The 22,563-nt window shown below is 44.1% G+C and overlaps 1 protein-coding gene across 6 annotated transcripts in view; it reads right to left on the bottom strand.

The window, feature by feature from the left end:
- Nucleotides 1–221: 221 nt before the first annotated feature.
- Nucleotides 222–22,563, bottom strand: part of WWP1 (WW domain containing E3 ubiquitin protein ligase 1) — a 398,863-nt gene continuing 376,521 nt past the window's right edge. For all 6 annotated transcript variants that reach the window (XM_029591608.1, XM_029591609.1, XM_029591605.1 and 3 more), the window contains 3 exons: nt 15,219–15,315; nt 14,832–14,904; nt 222–1,221 (listed from right to left, as the gene is read on the bottom strand). In XM_029591608.1, the coding sequence (XP_029447468.1) occupies nt 1,122–1,221; nt 14,832–14,904; nt 15,219–15,315 (270 nt within the window). In that variant the 3' untranslated portion in view covers nt 222–1,121. The remainder of the gene's footprint in view (nt 1,222–14,831; nt 14,905–15,218; nt 15,316–22,563) is intronic.

Below are 22,563 nucleotides of genomic sequence, written 5' to 3'. Positions count from 1 at the left end.
GGAGATTTTTTTTTAAACAAAACCTGTTTTTAAAGTTTGTGTGTTGAAAGATCACTTAATTTACCATATCATTCTCTCAAGATTCATAAAGAAAACACAAACAAAAACAAGTGAATTTTAATTTAGACATTGCCTCTCATATGTTGAAATTATCACCCATATTTTGTACATACCTTAATAGTATAACCTGTCAATTAAATTGCTAATGAAGTACATCACAGATAAAAATCTGTAAGACACCAAGTCGAAAGAGAATATGTTTTTTTTTGTCTCTGTTTTATTCAGGTTTTATTTTAAAAGATTGTTATTCAACAACCTTCTATTATTAACCCCCAAAAATAATTAGTGATTTTTTTTTTTAACATTGTCCAATGAAATTCAATATTCCAACATCTAAAATAATTCTGAAGAGTGGCACCAACTGATTGTTCTTAACATGAATAGCATTTTTCAACTGTACAAAGACTCTTGTGCAAGTAGTATAGGCTTCCATCATGACCTTGGCTACATGAATGTAGTATACAGGGACATCAGCCACCATAAGTACTGAAAGATTAAAATGTACAGAATTTTGCATGTTCTATCATCTTCTAAAGCCAGCAGCCAATTTCTACATAGTTGAGATACTTTTTTGGCATTAACTTTTAACACCATTTAGAAAAGCCATGCAATAAACAACCTTGGGGGAGATGCTGCTTAAGTAAGAACACAAAGCAGTTTGCACTTTTTTATTTTTCTGGACAATACAGCCAAGATGAAGTGATTCCAGGCCTTCTCAAACAGCTGCAATGGCTCTTATATGTAAAGCCCTATAAAACTAGAGCTCTCAGTATACATATATATAATTTTTAAAATAAAGTCTTTTGTTTACTTTTAAAATTAAAGTTATTTTCCTAGTCAGTCATTTGACGGGGAAATAAATAAAGTAGAAAAGGCTGAACTGTTTTGCATATCTATGTGGAAGATCGTAGACATCTATTCTTTTAGAGTTCCAGAAAAAAAAATTGCTGTACAGAAGAAACAGCATATATACAATTAAAGACTGTGCAATTTTACTTGGCTTGACATGAAGTAAGGATGTGGTTTCGAATGCAAAAGTCTTTTCCTATACAATGCTGTATCTATTCTTGTCCAAATCCCTCTGTCTCCTCAATGGCAAAGAGTAGCTTCTCTTTTAGCTGTTCATAGCTTTTATATGGAGGCAGATCCAAACGGTTAAAACTAAAAATAAAAATATCAAACAAGAAAATCTTATGAACTTGTTTATTATGACATCATTAAATAAGTGGTGTCTTGAAAAAAAATGGAACCACATACATCACACTTCAGTCAGAAATATATTTCCCAACCACTTACCCTAAAAGTGGTAGCCACACAAACAATACAAATTCACACAGGAGCTTGACACCTTTTGAAATTCTTGCAAATGTATTAGTTGAGCAATGTGTTAGACTGAAAACATTGACAAAATAAATTCTATGAGGTCCATTTTCAGCTGCTGTGTGGAACGGCTAGTAAACTGGATAAATATATCCAGCTAACTAGTAGGATATATTCAGCGGTGCAGTCACGCTGCTGAATATACTCGGCTATCTTAAAGTTAGCCTATTATGTCTAACAGGCTAACTTTAGGTCAGCTCTACGGCCTAACCAGAGTTAGCTGCATAACTTATGTGGCTAACTGATCTGCCTGGAAATGCTTCTTGCCCACCCCTGGAACACCCCCAGCTTATGCGGCTAGAATTTAGCTGCATACGGCTCTCAATATAGCCGAGTAGCCATTTAGATGGATAATTTTTCAGTTATCTAAATAGCTTTTGAATATCGACCTCTACATTTCTACACAGAAGCAGCACAGGATGAGTGGCTTCTACACACTCCTCTGCTTGTATACCCTAAAATCTTGCTCTGGGGGAGAGATTCCTGAACTAAAACACATGTCTTCATAGGTACAGAACTACACAAGGAAAGGCACAGCCTGCCTAAGGCAGAAGACCCACTGCTGTAGCCAGGAGAGACCATTCTACAAGTTGCTGAAGAAAGGAAGTCACATTTATGGCCATTGAGGTCTGTGCCACCTGCTGTCAAAGATAAAGTGCTGCTGTTGCAACCCTGACTTACAAAGAAACTCTGTTATGGCTTCAGTAAAGAATAAGGAGGCTGCATTTTCCAGAGAAAAAGATGCTCAAGGACAGGGACTCATAATATGAAGTTGGAAAGGGAGGCACAGAAGAAATATGAAAAAATATTTCTTTACTGAGAGGGCAAGTGATGCCAGCCTACCAAGAGAGGTGATAGTAACCCAAAAAGTTACAGAACGCAAGCATACTTCAGACAGATACACAGGGTGGTAGTAAAGGTGACATATTGAGTGGCAGTCTCAGAGGCAGGCAACGGATAGGCCAAGAGTTGTTTATTTGCTCACAGCTACTATGTTTTCATGTTACTCTGCCCATCCTGATCCTTTAATGAAAACCCCCCTTCTAATTTAGGGGTATAAACCCAGGCCTTGGGACACACCTAGCCAGTCAGGTTTTCAGAATATCCACACACAGAGGGAGAGGATCAGTAAGTATGCTTGGAGACATTTTTAAGACTTGAAGAACTGGGGAGAAGTAAACTATTGGGGTATATTATTTCGTGTATTTTGTTTTAAAAAGGTAGTAAGAAAGTCAGGCAACAAACAAAAGTTTGTGTGTTTGTATTTCCCAACCCTCTACTCCTCTCCACCCACCCCAGCTAATCCTTTAATTTATAGGCAGGTGTCACTTTCACACTTATCAAAAAAAAAAAAATCAGCCTTTTAAATTAAACTCAGAAATTCCCCACAACTTATCAAGAGTGATCATTCCCTTGTAGGTCCCTACCAGATATATTGTGAATACATTAATACATTTAAAGGACCCTAATCATACACAATCCTACACCCATAGCAACCTAAAACTTAACTAGGAACTGAACAAATTTAAGATGAAGGCAGCAGTCCAGCACCAAGAGGGGGGCCTCCAAGTCTTTTGCATCGAGTGTCACATGTATGATTTTTTATCCGCCGGTGAGAAGTTGTATTTGTGCATGCGATGCAAAGAGCTCCTGGCTCTCAGAGAACGAGTCCAATCTCTGGAGGCTAGAGTGGCAGACCTGGAGGAGCTGAGGCAGAGAAAGAGGTATATAGATGAGACCTTCAGGGACATAGTAGCCAAGCCCCAACTCCAGTCTGGCATCCCTAGTGCTGCCTTGGAGGAGGAAGGTCTCATGAACGGAGAGCATCAACCTGGTGCAGCAAGAAATGATCCTGTAGCAAGCATCTGCTCTCCAGGTGGTGCATTGTCCTCTCACACCGAGGGTGCATCTCCCAGGGCTTCCGCCAAGGAGGGAAGGGTTAGGCCGGCCATCATAGTTGGTGATTCGATTATTAGGAATGTAGATAGCTGCATGGCTGGTACGCATAAGGTTCGCCTGGTAGCATGCCTACCTTGTGCAAAGGTAGCGGACCTCATGCGTCACCTAGATAGGATTTTAGATAGTGCTGGGGAGGAGTCCGCTGTCATGGTACATATGGGCACCATCGACATAGGAAAATATGGGAAAGCTGAAATCCAGGGAAAATATGGGAAAGCTGAAATCCAGGGAAAATCCAGGGAAAATATGGGAAAGCTGAAATCCAGGGAACTTCCAGGGTAGCATTCTCTGAAATGCTCCCTGTTCCATGCGCAGGTCCCCAGAGGCAGGCAGAGCACCGGAGTCTCAAAGCATGGATGAGACGATGGTGCAAGGAATAGGGATTTAGTTTTGTAAGGAATTGGGGAACCTTTTGGGGAAGAGGGAGTCTTCTGAAGGGATGGGCTTCACCTTAACCAGGGTGGAACCAGGCTGCTGGCGCTAACCTTTAAAAAAAGAGATTGTCTGGTTTAAAAGCTGCTCTAAGGAGAAAAGCCGACAGTCGCTCAGCAGCACATGGTTCAGAGGGTGGTATCTTCAAAGGATACTAATGAAACAGAATTAGGGCATCCCAAGAGAGAGGTTCCAATAAGAAGAAAAGTAGTCCAAGTGCCTATAATTACAAACTCACCTGAGCTAAACAATTCCAATTTATCCCTGTCAACTGAAAAGCAGAATGTAAATACAAAACAAAAAACTCACTTTGAAATGTTTGTATGCTAATGCAAGAAGTCCAAGTAGTAAGATGGGAGAATTAGAGTGTATAGCAGTGAATGAAGACATAGACTTAATTGGCATCTCAGAGACATTGTGGAAAGAGGATAACCAATGGGATAGTGCTGTACCGGGGTACAAATTATATTGCAATGACAGAAAGGAGCACTTTGGTGGCGGGATGGCAGAGTCCAACAGGATAAAAGATCCTGCATGAAACTAAATGTATAATCAAATCTTTATGGGTAGAAATCCCTTGTGTGCTGAGGAAGATAATAGTGATAGGAGTATACTACTGTCCACTTGGCCAAAATGGTGAGACAGACAGTGAAATGCTAAGAGAAATGTTGTTTATAATTTAATGCAAACTTTCCCATGATATCTCCCACCCTCTTTTAATACCTTGTTTACATGTTTTAATCGTTCAATGTAAAGCGCCATGCCTGGCGCATGTTTATGTTACAATGTGAACCGATATGATATCCTGGATGAATGTCGGTATATAAAAATTTCAAATAAATAAATAAATTAGGGAAGCTAACCAAATTGGTAGTGCAGTAATAATTGGAGATTTCAATTACCCCAATATTGACTGGGTAAATGTATCATCGGGACACGCTACAGAGATAAAGTTCCTGGATGGAATAAATGATAGCTTTATGGAGTAACTGGTTCAGGAGCTGACAAGAGAGGGAGCAATTTTAGATCTAATTCAGTGGCACGCAGGATTTCGTGAGAGAGGTAATGGTGGTGGAACCGCTTGACAATAGTGATCACAATATGATCAAATTTGAATTAATGATTGGAAGGGGGACAGTAAGCAAATCCACAGCTCTAGTGCTAAATTTTCAAAAGGGAAACTTTGATAAAATGAGAAAAATAGTTAGAAAAAAAACTGAAAGGTGCAGCTTCAAAGGTAAAAAGTGTGCAGCAGGCATGGACATTGTTAAAAAATACCATCCTAGAAGCACAGACCAGATGTATTCCATGCATTAAGATGGAAGGAAGGCAAAACAATTACCGGCATGGTTAAAAAGTGAGGTGAAAGAGGCCATTTTAGCCAAAAGATCTTCATTAAAAAAAAAAACAAGTTTGCTTACTGTAAACGGTGTATTCCGTGGCTAGCAGGGTGATGTCTGGGGAACATCCTCCAGTCCTCTAGGTGGCGGAGCTCCTCAAAGCACACAGAGCTCTACTTTGTGTGCCTTCCCTCACGTGGCTCCCAGCTTTCCTCAGTCTGTTATCCAAGCTTGTAGTGCATGGTTAGGAGACTGTCCAGCGAGGCAGGTGGGTTAGCATGGCTAATTGACCCTGCTATCCACAGAAAACACTGTTTACGGTAAGCAAACTTGCTTTTTTTCCCACAGATAAGAAGGCTGAATTAGCCATGATGTCTGGGGAGTCCTCAGCTAGAAAGTTGAGCGCCCCCTGGTGTCTGGAGGTGGTGTGGAGTCCATTCTGGTTCTTGTAGGAGGCATGCTCAACCTGGCACTCCGCTGAGGGCAGTCTTTTTTTGTTGTTCCTCCCATAAGGATGGCTCTACCCACTAAAATGTCTGCAGCTGCTTGCTGGTTGATACAGTAATGTCAGGTGAAAGTATGCAGTGATGACCATGTGGCTGCTTTACATATCTCCTGGATAGGCACCTTGTTTAAGTGAGCCATGGAGACCACCATTGCTCTGACTTGGTGAGCCTTTGGTGAGATACACAAGGTTTCTGCTCTTCTGCTGTAACAAAACAGGATGCATTGGGAGATCCAAGATGACAGGGTCCTCTTGGAGATGGGAAGTCCAGGGGCATTCGGATTGAAGGAGACGAACAACTGAGAGGCCCTGGACTCCGACTGTGTATGTTGCTTATAATAAGCTAAAACATGTTTACAATCCAGTGTATGAAGCCGCCTTTCCACTTCCGCCTTGTGTGGTTTTGTGAAGGTGGTCAGTAATGTGATTGTCTGATTTAGGTGGAATGCTGATACCACCTTGGGAAGGAAGGATGGATGGGTTCTTAATGTCACTTTGTCATGATAAAATTCCAGGTTTGGTGAATAATGGACAAAAGCTTGCAGCTCACTGTTCCTTCTTGTTGATGTAAGCGCAGTTAGAAAGAAGACTTTCTAGTAGAGATACCTCATGTGACTAGTGTCCATAGGTTCGAATGGTGGGAACATCAGTTGTTCTAAAACTAGATTGAGATCCCACGGGACTGGTGGCTTTTGCACTGGTGGGCGCAGCTGGAGAATGCCCTTCATGAACCTAGAGACTAGTAGATGGCAAGACACCAGGGAATCATTTTGAGGGAGGTGGTAAGCTATGATAGCGCTGATATGTACTCTAACAGATGCTGTTGCCAGTCCTGCTTGATATAAGGCGTGAAGATATTCCAGCAGCCATTCCGGTGGGCAAGAGAAGGGATCTATTCCTTGTTCTCCGCACCACTTCAAGTACCTGATCCACTTGGCCTGGTAGTTTTTTCTAGTAGAATGCTTCCTGGAGGATATTAATACATCATGATGGATTGGAAGTGGTAATTTTAGGTACATTAATACTCTCTTCTCAATCTCCACACTATCCAATGGAGGAGGTGGCCCCGGGGATCCTCCGGCCCCCTGGCAGCTGATTCCGAGCTCATCCCGGGGGGCAGTAATTGCCCACTGGATGGATGGGCTAGCTTGATCCACTTCGGGGCTGAGAGAGAGAGAGAGGCTGATTCTGCCCACTATCCGTTCCTGAGCGAACCTCGATGTGAGCAGGGTGGAAAGAAAGGCGCATGCGAGTTCTCCCATCCATAGGATGGGGAACTTGTCCTGTGCTAGGCAGTACTTGCCGGGGTGATCAAAATAGATTGTAGGCTCTGTCCTGCTGATTTCCATGGTACTGCTGAGTCAAATTGGTCTTGGGTTGCCCGAGGCATCTGTGACTAGCGCAGGGCGTATCCCCTGGCGGTCTTCAGTCATGCTTGTGTCCCTCATCATTCCTGACATAGGAGGTGGGTCTGAGGCGACCTGCTGCTTGTTGGCAAGGTGAAGGGCCAGATGTACTCCCTGGTACCTTTAGTGGGCCACTATCAGACATTTCGCGAGGGTTCCCAGGGACGTCAGCAGACTGGAAGGGAATGCTCTGTGATGGGAATGGTGACCACTGACCTGGAAATAGGGGTATTGCCCACAGATACTGAGAGTGAGGAAGTGGGTGTTCATCTCCCCTGGATGAAGCGCACTCCTCCAGCCTTTGGGTTGTGAGGGGGGTAGAATGTACCAGTGGGAGGTCAGTTCGAACTTTCCCCTGTGGAGTGGCCTGATGAACATCAGCTGACCCCCGATGAGGTAGATTCTGACTTCTTGGAAGTGAGACATTATGGGAAACTAAGATCCCTAATCCCGTCTGGAGATGGCCAAACAGTGGATGCAGTCCTGGTAAAGTTGTCAGATCTTTCCTTTCATGGTCCCAATTTCCTCCCAGTGTAGAAATAGACTGGATACTCCTAAAACTCCTGCTGGGTCTTGGAGCCAGTTGGGTCCTCAGGTCCCCGCGGCTGTCATGGGTTACGTTGTCGGCCGTGGCCCTGATGGTGCTGTGGCTACAACTCCCTGGATGGCTGGAATGATTGTGGGCGAAAGGAAGGGTAGGATCTGCCCATGCGGAGTTGGGCATATGTCCTCCGAGGAGTAGGATAATATCTCCTTCCGGGTGGTTGCTCCCCTGAAGTAGTCAAGGATTGCATTGTGATGTTCTGCTCCTTCAGCTAGGTTACTGTCTCTGCAGCTTATCCGCCAAAGAGGTTGTCGGGAAGGCAGGGAAGGTCTGCGAGTTTCTCATGGACATCCTTTGTAATAGCACTCGCCCGTAACCACGCCAAATGCCTGGTAGCGATAGCTCCTGCAGAGATCCTAGCTGAGGTATCACATGCCTCATAGATGGTGTGGCGTAGATGGCGCAAGCCTTCCTCTATCGCATGTAGTTGAGGCGGGGGATTGCCATCTGGGTTGATGCCCACCACCACGGGCTTCAGAGATTGGAGACGTTTATACAGATATTGGGAGATGTAAAACTGGTGCTGCTGAATCTTGGTGCTCAGCATTGCCGCTTGGAACGTGCATCATCCAAAACTGTCTAGGTAATTGTTATCTTTCCCTGGAGGGGTATTCGAATGCAGTCGAGATTTCTTTGCCCTCTTCAACCTGATTCCACCACAATAGAGACTATATTGTAATAGGGCGACTTATGCATTCTAAACTTTAAGTCAGTCTTGCGTGATGTTGCAGATCCTGACAAGGGGAGCTGCCATGCCCTGGTCATTAGATCATCCAGAACTGCATGAAAAGGCAATGCTGTTGGTTCTGCTGGTGTCTCTAGAGATCTGAAGTATTCCCAAGACTTCCGCCCCTTCCTGGTCTCCTCGTTGAGGACACTCCCCACCTTCTCCACAAACTCGAGGTTTTTCCTCCGGGTGTGTGTGTCGAAATGAAATGGATGACTCTATGCAGAGACTTCCTGTGGTGGCTCTTGGGGGGGGGTGGGGGGTAATCCTCGGCCGGTCAATGTCCTCTTTTGACGAGAATGGAGCCATGGGGGGAGAATGTTCCCCCTGACTGTTGTGGTGTTCCAGTGAGGACAAGAACTGCGTCAATTCCTGCGAGATTTGAGTAATCGCTTGGGTGGCCAAGGACCCTTGAGTTCTAAGAGAGGAGTCCCTCGGGGCCCTTCTGGGGGGCACTGCTGCCAACAGAATGTCCAAATCTGGGCCTCTTGTTCATACCAGTGCCCGTTCCACACAGGGACCCCTTTTATGTCTTCTTTCAAGGGGCTCCTGCAAGTGTGACCCTTCTCGTTTACACTTTGATGTCGTTGACAGATCGGAAAAGATCCTGGACTGGGAAATCCCGACGACCCCTGGCCTGATGCCAGTTCCACGTCTGAGAGCAACAGTTCCAGATCTGGGACAGGGTCTCCATGCACAGCTGGGTTGTGGACGACAAGCCTGTAACCACCGGAGATACCTGTGGGACTCGATGGTCTGCAGGTCTCCTCTGCTTCGATGTACCCTCATAATGCCCTACAGAAGGGTCTTTGCTTCGGTGAATGTGTGCGTCAGCCGATGCTCTCCGATCCTGCGTCGTGATTCCTATGCTTCGAGGCATGTGATTCGGCATGGAATCAAGCTTCGCATCAATGCATCTGGCAGCATCGGTGCCTTGAGTGGATGCGTCGATGCATCAGGCGGTGCATTGATGTGTCGACATCGCCCACGACTTGCCTGGGTTTGCGAAGTTGTTGCTCTTCTGATGCTCCCTGAGTCAAGGTGGCGTGGGCGCGCTTCCAAGGGGCCCTTAAGTTGCCTGACGGGTCTACTGAGGAGGGTCTCCTCATCCTGGCTCTCAGGGGGTTCCCGACTGGGGCCTAGAAAGAACTGAGTGGATACCTGGGCTGGCTGTGCAGTGTAAGATCCTGCTGACTTCAACTTCTCAATCTTCGCTGCCCGCGTGGTCTTGGGGACATATGGCCGCAGTCTCTGCAGGTCAATGGATCATGGCTAGGCTCCAGGCATATATAACAGAGGACATGGCCATCTGTTACTGACATTATCTTGCCACATTGGCAGGATTAAAATCTAAGTGGTCTCAGCATCTCTACCTTGCTATCTAACCACGGAGTGTTAATTTGTAGCCAAAACTGCTAGTAACAGTAAGAGACTAGGATCTCCGTGTGCTACCTGCAACGCGGAAGAACAAGACTGAGGCAAGATGGGAGCTACGTGACGGAAGGCACACACAGGCACAGAGTAGAGCTCTGTGTGCTTTGAGGAGCTCCACCACCTAGAGGACCGGAGGACATTCCCCAGACATCATGGCTAATTCAGCCTGCTTATCTGCGGAAAACTGGAAGAAGGATCCATCAGAAGAAAATAGGATAAAGCATAAGCATTGGCAAGTTAAATGTAAGACACTGATAAGACAGGCAAAGAGAAAATTTAAAAAGTTGGCCATAGAGCAAAAACTCACAATAAAAACCTTTTAAAATATGTCCAAAGCAGAAAGTCTGCACGGGAGTCGGTTGGACCATTGGATGCTCAAGGGGTTAAAGGGGCACTTAGAGAAGATAAGGCCATTGCGGAAAGATTAATAGATTTCTTTGCTTCATTGTTTACTGAAGAGGATACTGAAGAGATATCAGTTCCGGAGAAGGCGTTCATGGGTGCTGATACAGATCAACTGAACCAAATCACGGTGAACCTGGAAGATGTGGTAAATCACCTGGACTAGATGGTATACACCCCAGGGTCCTGAAAGAACTAAAAAATGAAATTTCAGACCCATTAGTAAAAGTTTGTAACCTATCGTTAAAATCATCTGATGTACCTGAAATATAGAAACATAGAAATGACGGCAGAAAAACACCAATTGGCCCATCCAGTCTGCCCAGCAAGCTTCGACTCTTATTTTCCCATGCTTATCTGTTTCACCAACCACCAACTTCAGGACTCTTGTTGGTAACTGTTTGATTCAAATTTCCTGCCATCTCCTGTCGCTGATGCAGAGAGTAATGTTGGAGTTGCATCAAAGGTGAGCATAAGGCTTGTGTTTAAGGGTTGTAACCGCTGCATCAAGCAAGCTACCCCGATGCTTGTTTACCCAGACTGCACAGATCGATGCCTTGTTGGATGATGTCTGAATGCAAATCCTGTTTTCCTTACTTCCCCCTACCGCTGAAGCAGATAGCAACGCTGTTTATGCTTTCAAAGTGATGTATCAGGCTTAATTGGTTTAGGATATAACCACTGTAATAAGCAGATACCCACACGATTGTTTACCCATATTGTGAAGTTCAGTCCTTGTTGGTTGTTGCCTGAATGTAAATTCTGTTTTCTACTTTTTTCCCCCCTGCTGTAGAAGCAGAGAGCAGCACTGTATATGCATTCAAAGTGATGTATCAGGCTTAATCGGTTTAGGGTAGTAACCGCCATAATAAGAAAGCTACCCCCACGCTTATTTGTTTACCCAGATTATGAAGTTTAGTCCTTGTTGGTTGTTGTCTGAATGCTAATCCTCTTTTCCACATTTCCCTTTGCCGTTGAAGCAGAGAGCAATGTTGGGGGTTGCAATAACCATGCAAGGGATTTTTTGAGTAAGGGTAGTAATCCAGCAAGCCACCCCCATGGCTCTACTGAAGATTAGATGATGGCCAATGTAACCCCTATATTTAAAAAGGGATCCAGGGGTGATCCGACAAACTAAAGACCGGTGAGCCTGACTTCAGTGCTGGGAAAAACCGTGGAAACTGTTAAAGAATAAAATCACAAACCATTTAGATAGACATGGTTTGATGGGACATAGCCAGCATGGATTTACCCAAGGGAAGTCTTGCCTCACAAATCTCCTACATTTTTTTTTTTAAGGGGGTGAATAAACGTGGACAAATGTTAATCTGTAGATGTGATGTATTTGGATTTTCAGAAGGCATTCGACAAATTCCTGCATGAGAGGCTTCCAAAAAAACTAAAAAAGTCATGGGATAGGAGGTGATGTCCTTTCGTGAATTGCAAGTTGGTTAAGAGAGAGAAAACAGAGTAGGATTAAATGTTCAGTTTTCACAGTGGAAAAAGGAAACAGTGGAATGCCTCAGGGATGTATACTTGAACTGGTGCTTTTTATTATATTTATAAATGATCTGGAAAGGGGTACAACAAGTGAGGTGATCAAATTTGTGGATGACACAAAATTATGCAGAGTAGTTAAATCTCAAGCGGATTGTGATGAATTGCAGGAAGACCTTGCGAGACTGGAAAATTGGACTTCCAAATGGTAGATGTAATTTAACATGGACAAGTGATTACTCCTCTGATTACCTGGACAGCATGGATACCAACTCTAACTTGTGGACTAACTCTAATCCGAACTATCTCTAGTCCGGAATTTGTTATTTCTCCTTTTAACTTAACTTTATCTTTTTTTTCTTCCAGCTACCTAAGCTTCCAAGTTCACGGTCCTCGTTTAATGTAACTTTGTTTCTTCCTTTACCTAGTTATTTTTTACCCCTGTTCGTATAGAAAAATGTTAAATAAATAAATAAATAAATAAATAAATAAATAAGTGCAAAGTGATGCATATAGGGAAAAATAACCCTTGCTGTAGTTACACAATGTTAGGTTCTATCTTAAAAATTATCACCCAGGAAAGAGATCTAGGCATCAAGGTGGATAATACATTGAAATTGTTGGCCCAGTGTGCTATGGCAATCAAAAAAGCAAACAGAATATTAGGAATTATTAAGAAGTGAATGGAAAATAAAACAGAGAATGTCATAATGCCTCTGTATCGCTCCACGGTGAGACTGCACCTTGAATACTGTGTGCAATTCTGGTCACCGCATCTCAAAAAGGATATAGCTGCACTGGAGAAAGTGCAGAGAAGGGCGACCAAAATAAGGGGCATGGAATGGCTACCCTGCGAGGAAAGTCTAAAGAAAGGGCTGTTCAGTTTGGAGAAGACACGACTGAGGGGGGATATGATAGAAGTCTTCAAAATTATGAAAGGACTTGAACAAGTTAATGTAAATCGGTTATTTACTCTCTCAGATAATAGAAGGACCAGGGGGCACTCCATGAAGTTAGCAAATAGATCACTTAAAACAAATCGAAGTAAATTCTTGTTCGCTCATCGCATAGTTAAGCTCTGGAATTCATTGCCAGAGGATGTGGTTACAGCAGTTAGTGTAACTGGGTTTATAAAAGGTTTGGATAAGTTCCTAGAGGATAAATCCATAAATTGCTATGACGGTAATTAATAAGTACTAGTAGCTTGTGATCTAATGTTTGGGTACTTGCCAGTACTTGTGACTTGGACTGGCCACTGTTGGAAACAGGATATTGGGCTTGATGGACCCTTGGTCTGACCCAGTATGGCATATCTTATGTAATGAATATTCATGAAATAGATTTGCATACAGTAGAGACAGTGCACACAAATTTATGGATATCCTGAAAACCTGATTAGCTAGGGGTATTCCAAAGACCAGATTGAAAAGCCCTGCTCTGCAGACCACATTATAAAACACATTTTTAAAAGATTTATAAACTGGTTTATTTAAACCCTTAAGGGCAGTGGTTCCCAAACCTGTCTTGGGACCCAGTAGGGTTGGGTTTTCAGGATATTCCCCAAGACAGGTTTGGGAACCACAGCTTAAAAGAATCCCATTCATCAATTCTACAGAATTTTCTATTGGTTATACGTGCACACACTAAATATCTGCCGCTACAGCCATTCAACCAGATTAACTGCCATCCTAAAAAAACAATACAATCATTACTGTCAAATCAACAGGAAAGGAAATGTTCAGATATTTTGTAACAACTGTAGTATTTAATAATAAAAACAGACGTCCAAATACAGGAGCTCAATGTAAGAACACTTTCATGGTTTCCTTAGTGTAATGTTTTTCTTATTGGGCAGACACATACAAAGTTTGTCTGGCAGCTTCAGCATGCAAATCTGTATTTTGTGCTGAGTGAAAAATATCCAAGTGCATCTTTTGTATTTTGCTTTGCTACATTATGGTTTTTTCATTTTCACATTTTTAATTTTTGAAACAGATATTGTAGAAGTCAAAACAATTTTATTGGGACCCGTTGCAATCCATATTAGTATTTTCTTATGTTTGATTTTGGTTCAATGATTGAATATGTGTTATGAGTTACAGTTACAATACTAAAATTAGTTGCACATGGATTCATTCCTTTTTTCCCCCACCATGTGGCACTTTTTTTTGTTTTTTACTTGTTGGACATGCTTGGTTGTCAGGACTGTTTTCTACCAATAAGGGAAGGAATGGAGGATAAAACAGAGAATATCATAATACTCTATATTGTTCCACGGTGCGACTGCATCTAAAGGGCTGTGTATAATTCTAGTCGGCACATCTCAGAAAAGATATCACAGAAATGGAAAAGTCCAGAGAAAGGTACCCAAAATGATAAAGGAAATGTAATGGTTCTTCTATCAGGAAAGGCTAAAAAGATTAAGAATCTCCAGCTTGGAGAAGAGACAACTAGGGAAAAATGAGATAGGTCTATAAAATCATGACTGGAGTGGAATGAGTAAATGCAAACCAATTGTTTACTCTTTCAAAAAAGAAAAACAATAGGGGACACTCCATGAAGTTACTAGGTAGCTCATTTAAAACAGTTAGAAAAAATTATTTTTCACACAATGCACAATTAAGCTCTGGAATTCAATGCCAGAAGATGTGGTAAAGGCAGTTAACATAGCTAGATTTAAAAAAGATTTGGGCAAGTTCCTGGAGGAAAACCCATAAATCATTAGTAACCAGGTAGACATGATGAAAGTCACTACTTATCCCTGGGCATAAATAACATGGAATCTACTATTTGGGATCCTGCCAGGTACTTGAGACCTGAATGGGCCACTGTTGGAAACAGGATACTGGGTTTGACAGACCCTTGGTCTGACCCAGTATGGCTATTATCTTTTAAATTGGTTTTAAAGCATAATACTTGAAAAATTGCAAAATACACAGGAAGGCTATCTGAATAAAGCTCTTGTTCATCAAAATTATTAAAAGCTATTTCTCAATATGTAATATAGATAATTGAAAAACTAACAACAAATGTTAAACACAAAAGTTCCATCAACTCTGCTTAATGGGCCAGCATTATAACTCACCATGTATGACTTCTTGGCAGCCACGTCTCCTTACCAACCTTTTCAATACAAAACTTTTGAGGACCATTACTTCCTGTAGTGAAGAAATAAAGACAGTAGAACACTTTACTTCTCAGCTCTAAGGATGCTATTTTGTTTATAACATTTATATCCCGTCTAGCTAACATGTTTAATCTGCTCAGGATGGAAACAGTAATATGCTGATATTTTCACTATTCTTCCTTCTTTATAACTCAATGGATTGTGAAAATGGCTATAAAGATCCAAATAGCAGCTTGGTCTCATCTTTGAAATAAGCAAAATTGAAATATCAGACAAGCACTGAACTTAAAAAAATGGAAGTGTTATTTAAAACAAGTAATAAAAATTCTGTCCAATTATGCTTACCCATTAACTCAGCAAATCCACCCACAGGTAGTCGGCAGGTACCAGTGACAAACTGCATCAGCCGCAAGCGAACTTCATTGTCCATCTCTTTAACAAACTAGACAACAGAAATTTTCCAAAACTAAGATGAATGATAATTACCTGCTCTAATAGTGAGAAACAAATGCAATGGCCAGGTGACCATGCGACTACAATAAAGATTTGACTACCAGTTTCATAAATGATTGGCAACATGCTAATAAGCTTCAGAGGTAGAGTAGCAGAAGTCTTTGTAGCTAATGAGTATAACTATTGATTTGCCTTAACAGGTGGGTAAAAGTACCACCAAACTTAAGAATTTCTGCCACTCCCATTGTATTTGTAAACTACTGACATAAACCTGTAGTAAACAGATATATGAAGGAAAACCTCTTTGAATTTACAATGTGTGAAATGTGCTATGCTTATTAGGGGGGCCCCCGAACCCAATAGGAAAACCCCATTAAATTTTTCATGGGGTTCTCTTATTGCTTTTGGGGAGGGGGGGGGGGAAGAAAGGGCACACAAAAACAACGCCCCAAACCCACCCTGACCCTTTAAATTTAATTAGTTCGAATCCCCCACCCTCCCAAACCCCCCAAAATTGCCCCTCGCCATTTTTAAAGATGGCGCCGGCTGTCCATTGCTCCTCCCATGTGACAGGGGCCGGCCAATGGCACAAATAGCCCCTGTCGCATGGTAAGGGCAAGGGGCCATCGGTGCCATTTTGTTTACTGGCAGCCGACGGCATGAGAGCGGAAGATCGCTCCCGGGACCCCCGCTGGACCACCAGGTACTTTAAGAAAGTTTTGGGGGGGTCGGGAGGGTGGGGGATGCTAAAGAATCAGATTTAAAGGGTCGGGGTGGATTTTTTGTTTATTGGCTCGGGCGCAGCTGATAAAAAAAAACAAACAATCAGACCGCAGGAAAAAAATTTTCCCGATGGTCCCCGAAACCGGAACAGATTCCGGTTCTGATTCACATCTCTAATGCTTATTTGACTTCTGTTCTCAAACAATAGTAATCTTTCCATTTTCTGAATTTGCTGTTGAGGAATGGTACTCAGCTTTCATTAGTCAATGATTCATTTGCAGTCAGTTAAAATTTAAGAGGTAAATTATAAAATGGACGTGCTGATTTTATAACATGTGCACGTCGATCCACATGTTAAAAAATCTGATATCTGTGCGCAAAGGGGAGGGGGGGGGGGGGCATTTTGTACTATGATGTCAATCTGACCCTGACGCATGGGTTCGGGGTGGGAATCCTCACCCTTGAACTGCCCCTGCCCCACCTGGGCACTTGAAGTAGGTGCTGCTATAGGATGCACCAAGGTACCGTGGTTCTTAGAGGACAGTTCTTGCATGGACCTAGGTTCTGGGACTGGCCCGGATGCCCTATTTTGACCCTGTTGACTTCCAGCTCCCTGCTGACTAGAAATGCCAACTGCAGCAGGGGGGTGTGAGGTCAGAACCAGCGGGTTCCACCCTGGCTGGCACCACAGTGTCAGGAATTGCTAACATTCCTGTAGCATACTGTGTTGGGGCATTCTGAGCCACAGTTGAGGAGGTTGACCTATGGGGCATTCGTCGCAACTCGCCGCCAACCCAAGCAAACAGATGCAAATAATCTCTGCCTCAAGCCCTTACTTCCACAATAGGGTACATTTCCTTTTTTTTTTTAACTACCAATTCAATCAAATGATGTAGGAGACTGTTGAAATCTCCAGCATTTTGTGGCAGGCATCCTCCTCCATCATAAGTTGGAAGGGTATGGCTTCAGCCATAGCCCGGACAAACCCCGCGAAGATCAAGTCCTCCGGTGGGAACCGATGCCGCTTCTCTGAGAAAGAGGGGTCTGATGGAAGACCATTGGAATCCACTGATGAGGTATAAGAACATAAGAAATTGCCATGCTGGGTCAGACCAAGGGTCCATCAAGCCCAGCATCTTGTTTCCAACAGAGGCCAAACCAGGCCACAAGAACCTGGCAATTACCCAAACACTAAGAAGATCCCATGCTACTGATGCAATTAATAACAGTGGCTATTCCATAAGTAAACTTGATTAATAGCTGTTAATGGACTTCTCCTCCAAGAACTTATCCAAACCTTTTTTGAACCCAGCTACACTAACTACACTATCCACATCCTCTGGCAACAAATTCCAGAGCTTTATTGTGCGTTGAGTGAAAAAGAATTTTCTCTGATTAGTCTTAAATGTGCTACTTGCTAACTTCATGGAATGCCCCCTAGTTCTTCTATTATTCAAAAGTGTAAATAAACGAGTCACATCTACTCGTTCAAGACCTCTCATGATCTTAAAGACCTCTACCATATCCCCCCTCTGCCGTCTCTTCTCTAAGCTGAACAGCCCTAACCTCTTCAGCCTTTCCTCATAGGGGAGCTGTTCCATCCCCTTTATCATTTTGGTTGCTCTTCTCTGTACCTTCTCCATCGGAACTATATCTTTTTTTGAGTTGCGGCAACCAGAATTGTACTCAGTATTCAAGGTGCGGTCTCACCATGGAGCGATATAGAGGCATTATGACATTTTCCATTTTATTAGCCATTCCCTTCCTAATAATTCCTAACATTCTGTTTGCTTTTTTGACTGCTGCAGAACACTGAGCTGACGATTTTAAAGTATTATCCACTATGATGCCTATATCTTTTTCCTGGGTGCTAGCTCCTAATATGGAACCTAACATCGTGTAACTACAGCAAGGGTTATTTTTCCCTATATGCAACACCTTGTACTTGTCCACATTAAATTTCATCTGCCATTTGGATGCCCAATCTTCCAGTCTTGCAAGGTCCTCCTGTAATGTATCACAATCCGCTTGTGATTTAACTACTCTGAATAATTTTGTATCATCCGCAAATTTGATTACCTCACTCACCGTATTCCTTTCCAGATCATTTATATATATATTGAAAAGCACCGGTCCAAGTACAGATCACTGAGGCACTCCACTGTTTACCCTTTTCCACTGAGAAAATTGACCATTTAATCCTACTCGCTGTTTCCTGTCTTTTAACCAGTTTGTAATCCACGAAAGGACATCACCTCCTATCCCATGACTTTTTAGTTTTCTTAGAAGCCTCTCATGAGGGACTTTGTCAAACGCCTTCTGAAAATCCAAATACCCTACATCTACCGGTTCACCTTTATCCACATGTTTATTAACCCCTTCAAAAAATGAAGCAGATTTGTTAGATAACACTTCCCTTGGGTAAATCCATGTTGACTGTGTTCCATTAAATCATGTCTTTCTATATGCTCTACGATTTTGATCTTGAGAATAGTTTCCACTATTTTTCCTGGCACTGAAGTCAGGCTCACTGGTCTATAGTTATCGGGATCGCCCCTGGAGCCTTTTTAAAATATTGGGGTTACGTTGGCCACCCGCCAGTCTTCAGGTACAATGGATGATTTTAATGATAGGTTACAAATTTTAACTAATAGATCAGAAATTTCATTTTTGAGTTCCTTCAGTACCCTAGGATGCATACCATCTGGTCCAGGTGATTTGCTACTCTTTAGTTTGTCAATCTGGCCTACTACATCTTCCAAGTTCACAGGGTCCTCAGGCTCAGAGGCCGCCCAGAGGGGGAGGCTGGGGAACACTGGGTACATCCCAGGGTGGAGGCAGTGAGGGACCCAGGGGAAAAGGGAGACCTGAGGGACCAGGCACTGGCCCCAGCAGCACGGGTGGGGCATGGGGGGTTCCAGTGGTGCAGATGACACAGACAATCCCTCATCCCCGGAGGAGTCCCTGACAAGGACTGGCTAGGATGCCTTATGCTTCGGTGCCCAACGGGCACTGAGGAATTTTGGGGTGTTGGCAACAATTGCGTCTGGAGAATACAGAGGATGTTGAGGCGGTCCAACAATGTCTCCAAACTGGTCACCACAGGCATTGGCAGAGGCAACGGTCTGGGCCCTGATTTCTGTGATGATACCAGAGTCAGGGAAGGCATCAGCATTGGTGGCAGGAGCACTATCTCCCTGTAGCACAAAGCGCGTTCCACTGCCAGGCGCACCCAACGCTCCAGCTCAGTCTCAAAAGCTTCCGCTGAAAGGGCAGGCTGGGAGGGAAGAGGAGAGACCAGCTCCTCCTCGGGACACCGAGGGGGGTCAGTGACAGACACTGGGATCAGTGTGGATGGCCTTGGGCCACCGGACTTGAGGGAGGATGGGGCCTCCTCTCACCAGGACCATTTCAGGAGTAAGGCGGCAAAGCATCTTGACCAGCCAGACCCTGGTACCGTGTGAAGACGGAGACCAGTCACGGTGTTTCCGAGTCTTCCCACAGTGTTCGGACCGGTCTTTCCCCGGCGCCGAGGCAGAGGACAATGATCCAGAAGTCTGCAACTTCGAGGAAACCGACACGGGTCAATCCCCGGGGCCTCTCTCTCTGAAGGTCTCGGTGAAGGAGTAGCCACTGAAGGGTCGATGACGAAGGGTTCCCCTCGGTACTTGGGCGTCTATGGCATCGATGCCGGAGTGGAGGGGGTCGGACTTACCTGAACCAAAAACCTTCTCCATCTTATCCAGCCTGGCCTGAAAGCCCTTTGGAGTCATCTGCGCGCACAGATCGCAGCCCTGATCATCATGCGATGCCCCCAGGCACAGGATGCACACTTGATTGAGGATCTGTTAAGGACACAGTCCGGGGAGACCGACGGAAGCCTGGTGTTGCCATGAGGCGCATGGAAGACCACAAGGGCATGACACCCGGCGGCCGAAAGAAAGGAAAAACTCACCGACTAATGAGAAAAAACGGTGGGAAATTTGAGAGAGACCCAGCGCAGAGCAAAACACGTACTTTATGGAACTTTTTCCACAAAAGAGAGCGTGAGCTCCACCACTGCGAAGAGACTGAAGAGAGACCCCACGTGGACGCTTGGATAGTGGCATGCTCAGTGTGCATACAGGTTTTCCATGCTGGGCTCCATCTGATGATGTCACCCATATGTGAGGACTACTATCCTGCTTGTCCTAGGAGAATGTGTTATCTCTAGCCAAGTTCTGACGTGGTTTGCACCCTCTCTCTCTAATCGTTTTTCACAAGTCAAGGTGGGGGACCAGAGATCTTTGTAGTACATTACGAACTCCACAGATGTTCCTCAGGTTCGGCACTATCATCACTTTTATTTAACATCTATTTGGCACCAGTTTGCAAGATCTTAGTCAGTCTTTGTGAAGGATACAGAATCTTTGCCGATATTCAATTTTTCATTAAAATAAGTTCTACTTGGACTGATACAGTGAATTAAATCGGTATTTGTTTGTCAGCCATCAAGCAGCGACTGCAGCATAACAAACTTTCACTTAATGTAGCTAACAGAGTTCATGGTTATTCAATGCTCTAATAGCTTTAATGCTTTAATGTTCCTTCAAACATAGTACTGGATAACCTCAAATTTCCAATTTTGCCACATGCTAAATGGCTTGGTGTTTAGATTGATTCCAAGCTGTGTTTTAACTATCATATAAAGACCCATGGTCAAAGGTGGTTTTTTCAAGCTTAGAGTTCTTTATGGTTTACAGAATTTACTAGATCCAGATGATTTCAAATTAGTGCTTCAAGCATCAGTTTTGCCTACTTTGGTCTATTGCAACGCCATCTATCTTAGGCTTCTGGACTCAGCATTAAAGCCTTTTCAATTACTTCTCAATTCAATAGCTCAGTTGATTAGAGGTAAAAAGCGTACTGATCCATTACATCAACCCTTTATCATCTTCAATGGCTACCTGTCTGCTTTAGAGTACAGTCAAAGATACAGTTCTTCACTCAAACTTCTCAGTATTTTTTCTGTGCCCTGGATAAACTTCCTGTTACAGATATATCAACCTTCTAGGAACTTAAGATCCCAAGACAGAGGAATTCTTGAAGTGCTTACAGTTCGAGCAGCTAGACTATCAGCAACAAGAGACTGTGCTTTTTTAGTGGCTGTTCCTGCTATGTGAAATACTATGCCTGCAGCTTTGAGACTAATGGAATGTACTAAAAGCATTTAAAACAGCACTAAAATAATTCCTCATGAGTTTATCATTTGCATAAAGTCATGCTTTGAACTTGAAGATTTCAGCTTCCAAGATAGATTTTGGTTATTGTCTTGTATTTTATCTGTTATGTCATTTTGTGCTGTATGTAGCTGTAATTTTTATTAGCTTCGGGTGAAAGGGAAACATCTGCGGTGGAGCAGGAAGCCCCGCTAAAGCTGAATCCCCATAGACAAATCTGACGTTTCCTGAGACAGAGGAAGTTCCAGTTCCTGAAGTATGTGTAAGATCAAGGGATCCAGTTCCTCCCGTCGGAACAGACGGAGAACCTGGGGGTCATTCCCCTCCACCTGGGTGGCATTGTTCCCCTTATCGCCCATATCATGGGTGGAAGAATCCTGAAACCCTGGATCCACCAGGGCCACCGGGTCAGGCAATCTATCCCCCGGGGGAAAGGGGGGGAAGCGGGAATCCGCCATTCCCTGACCCCTGGAGTCCCTCGGGATCTTTGTTGGGCTGGGAAACTGGGAATCCCACTCAGTCTCCGCCTCCATATATGCTTTATGTAACAAGATAAATTTAGAAGAAAAAAGATGCTGCCGCTTCAAGGGCCCCCCGGGGGATTAAACGGAGGAGGAATTGTGTTGGCAGCCAAACCGCGCGGTCTGTGCGGCGGGGACAGCGGAGGAGGGAGATCCTCTCCCTCCTCAGAGCAATCAGCGTTCCCGTCCGAGGCAGACAAAATGGCTGCTGCTCCCGCGCTAATCAGAAGCGAGCCAGGCCTCTGCCCCTCAGCATCGTGCGCGCCGCGTGATTTTTTCCGCCACGAAATGGCCGCCCCCATGCCGAATCTGGACGCTGCGAAGGCCCCTCGCCCCCGGGGAGACACCAGGAGCAGAGGCCTTCGCGGGAGAGCCGGAGCCCTGGCTCTCCACAAGAGCTACACGCCGTCCCCCTCGGCATGGGTGGCAGCCAGGTGGAAGGTCCACCCCCTCCGGAGGCCCGGGAGACTGTTGGCAGGCGCGACTCAGATAGGAGATTGTAAACTAATAAAGTACTAAAATCAAATCTATTTGTTGTACTTTTTACTTTACTTTTTTTTTTTTTTTTTTTAAATACTCAGCCCACAGGGGACGGCACTGGGGGGGAAACCAGAGGAATTAAAGCATCTCTGAGGGAGGGGGAGAGTGACCGGCCCACCAGTAAATCCTCCCCCTCTTCTCACCAGGCTATGGCTGTGAACACTCCGTGAATTGGCTGTAGGGCAATGCCCTGCCTGCCCCTGACTGGCTGCTTCAGGAAAATTTATGATAAAA

Source organism: Rhinatrema bivittatum, chromosome 2, assembly GCF_901001135.1.
Source record: "Rhinatrema bivittatum chromosome 2, aRhiBiv1.1, whole genome shotgun sequence".
NCBI classification, from domain to species: domain Eukaryota; kingdom Metazoa; phylum Chordata; class Amphibia; order Gymnophiona; family Rhinatrematidae; genus Rhinatrema; species Rhinatrema bivittatum.
This window is presented reverse-complemented; position numbering and strand designations above follow the sequence as displayed.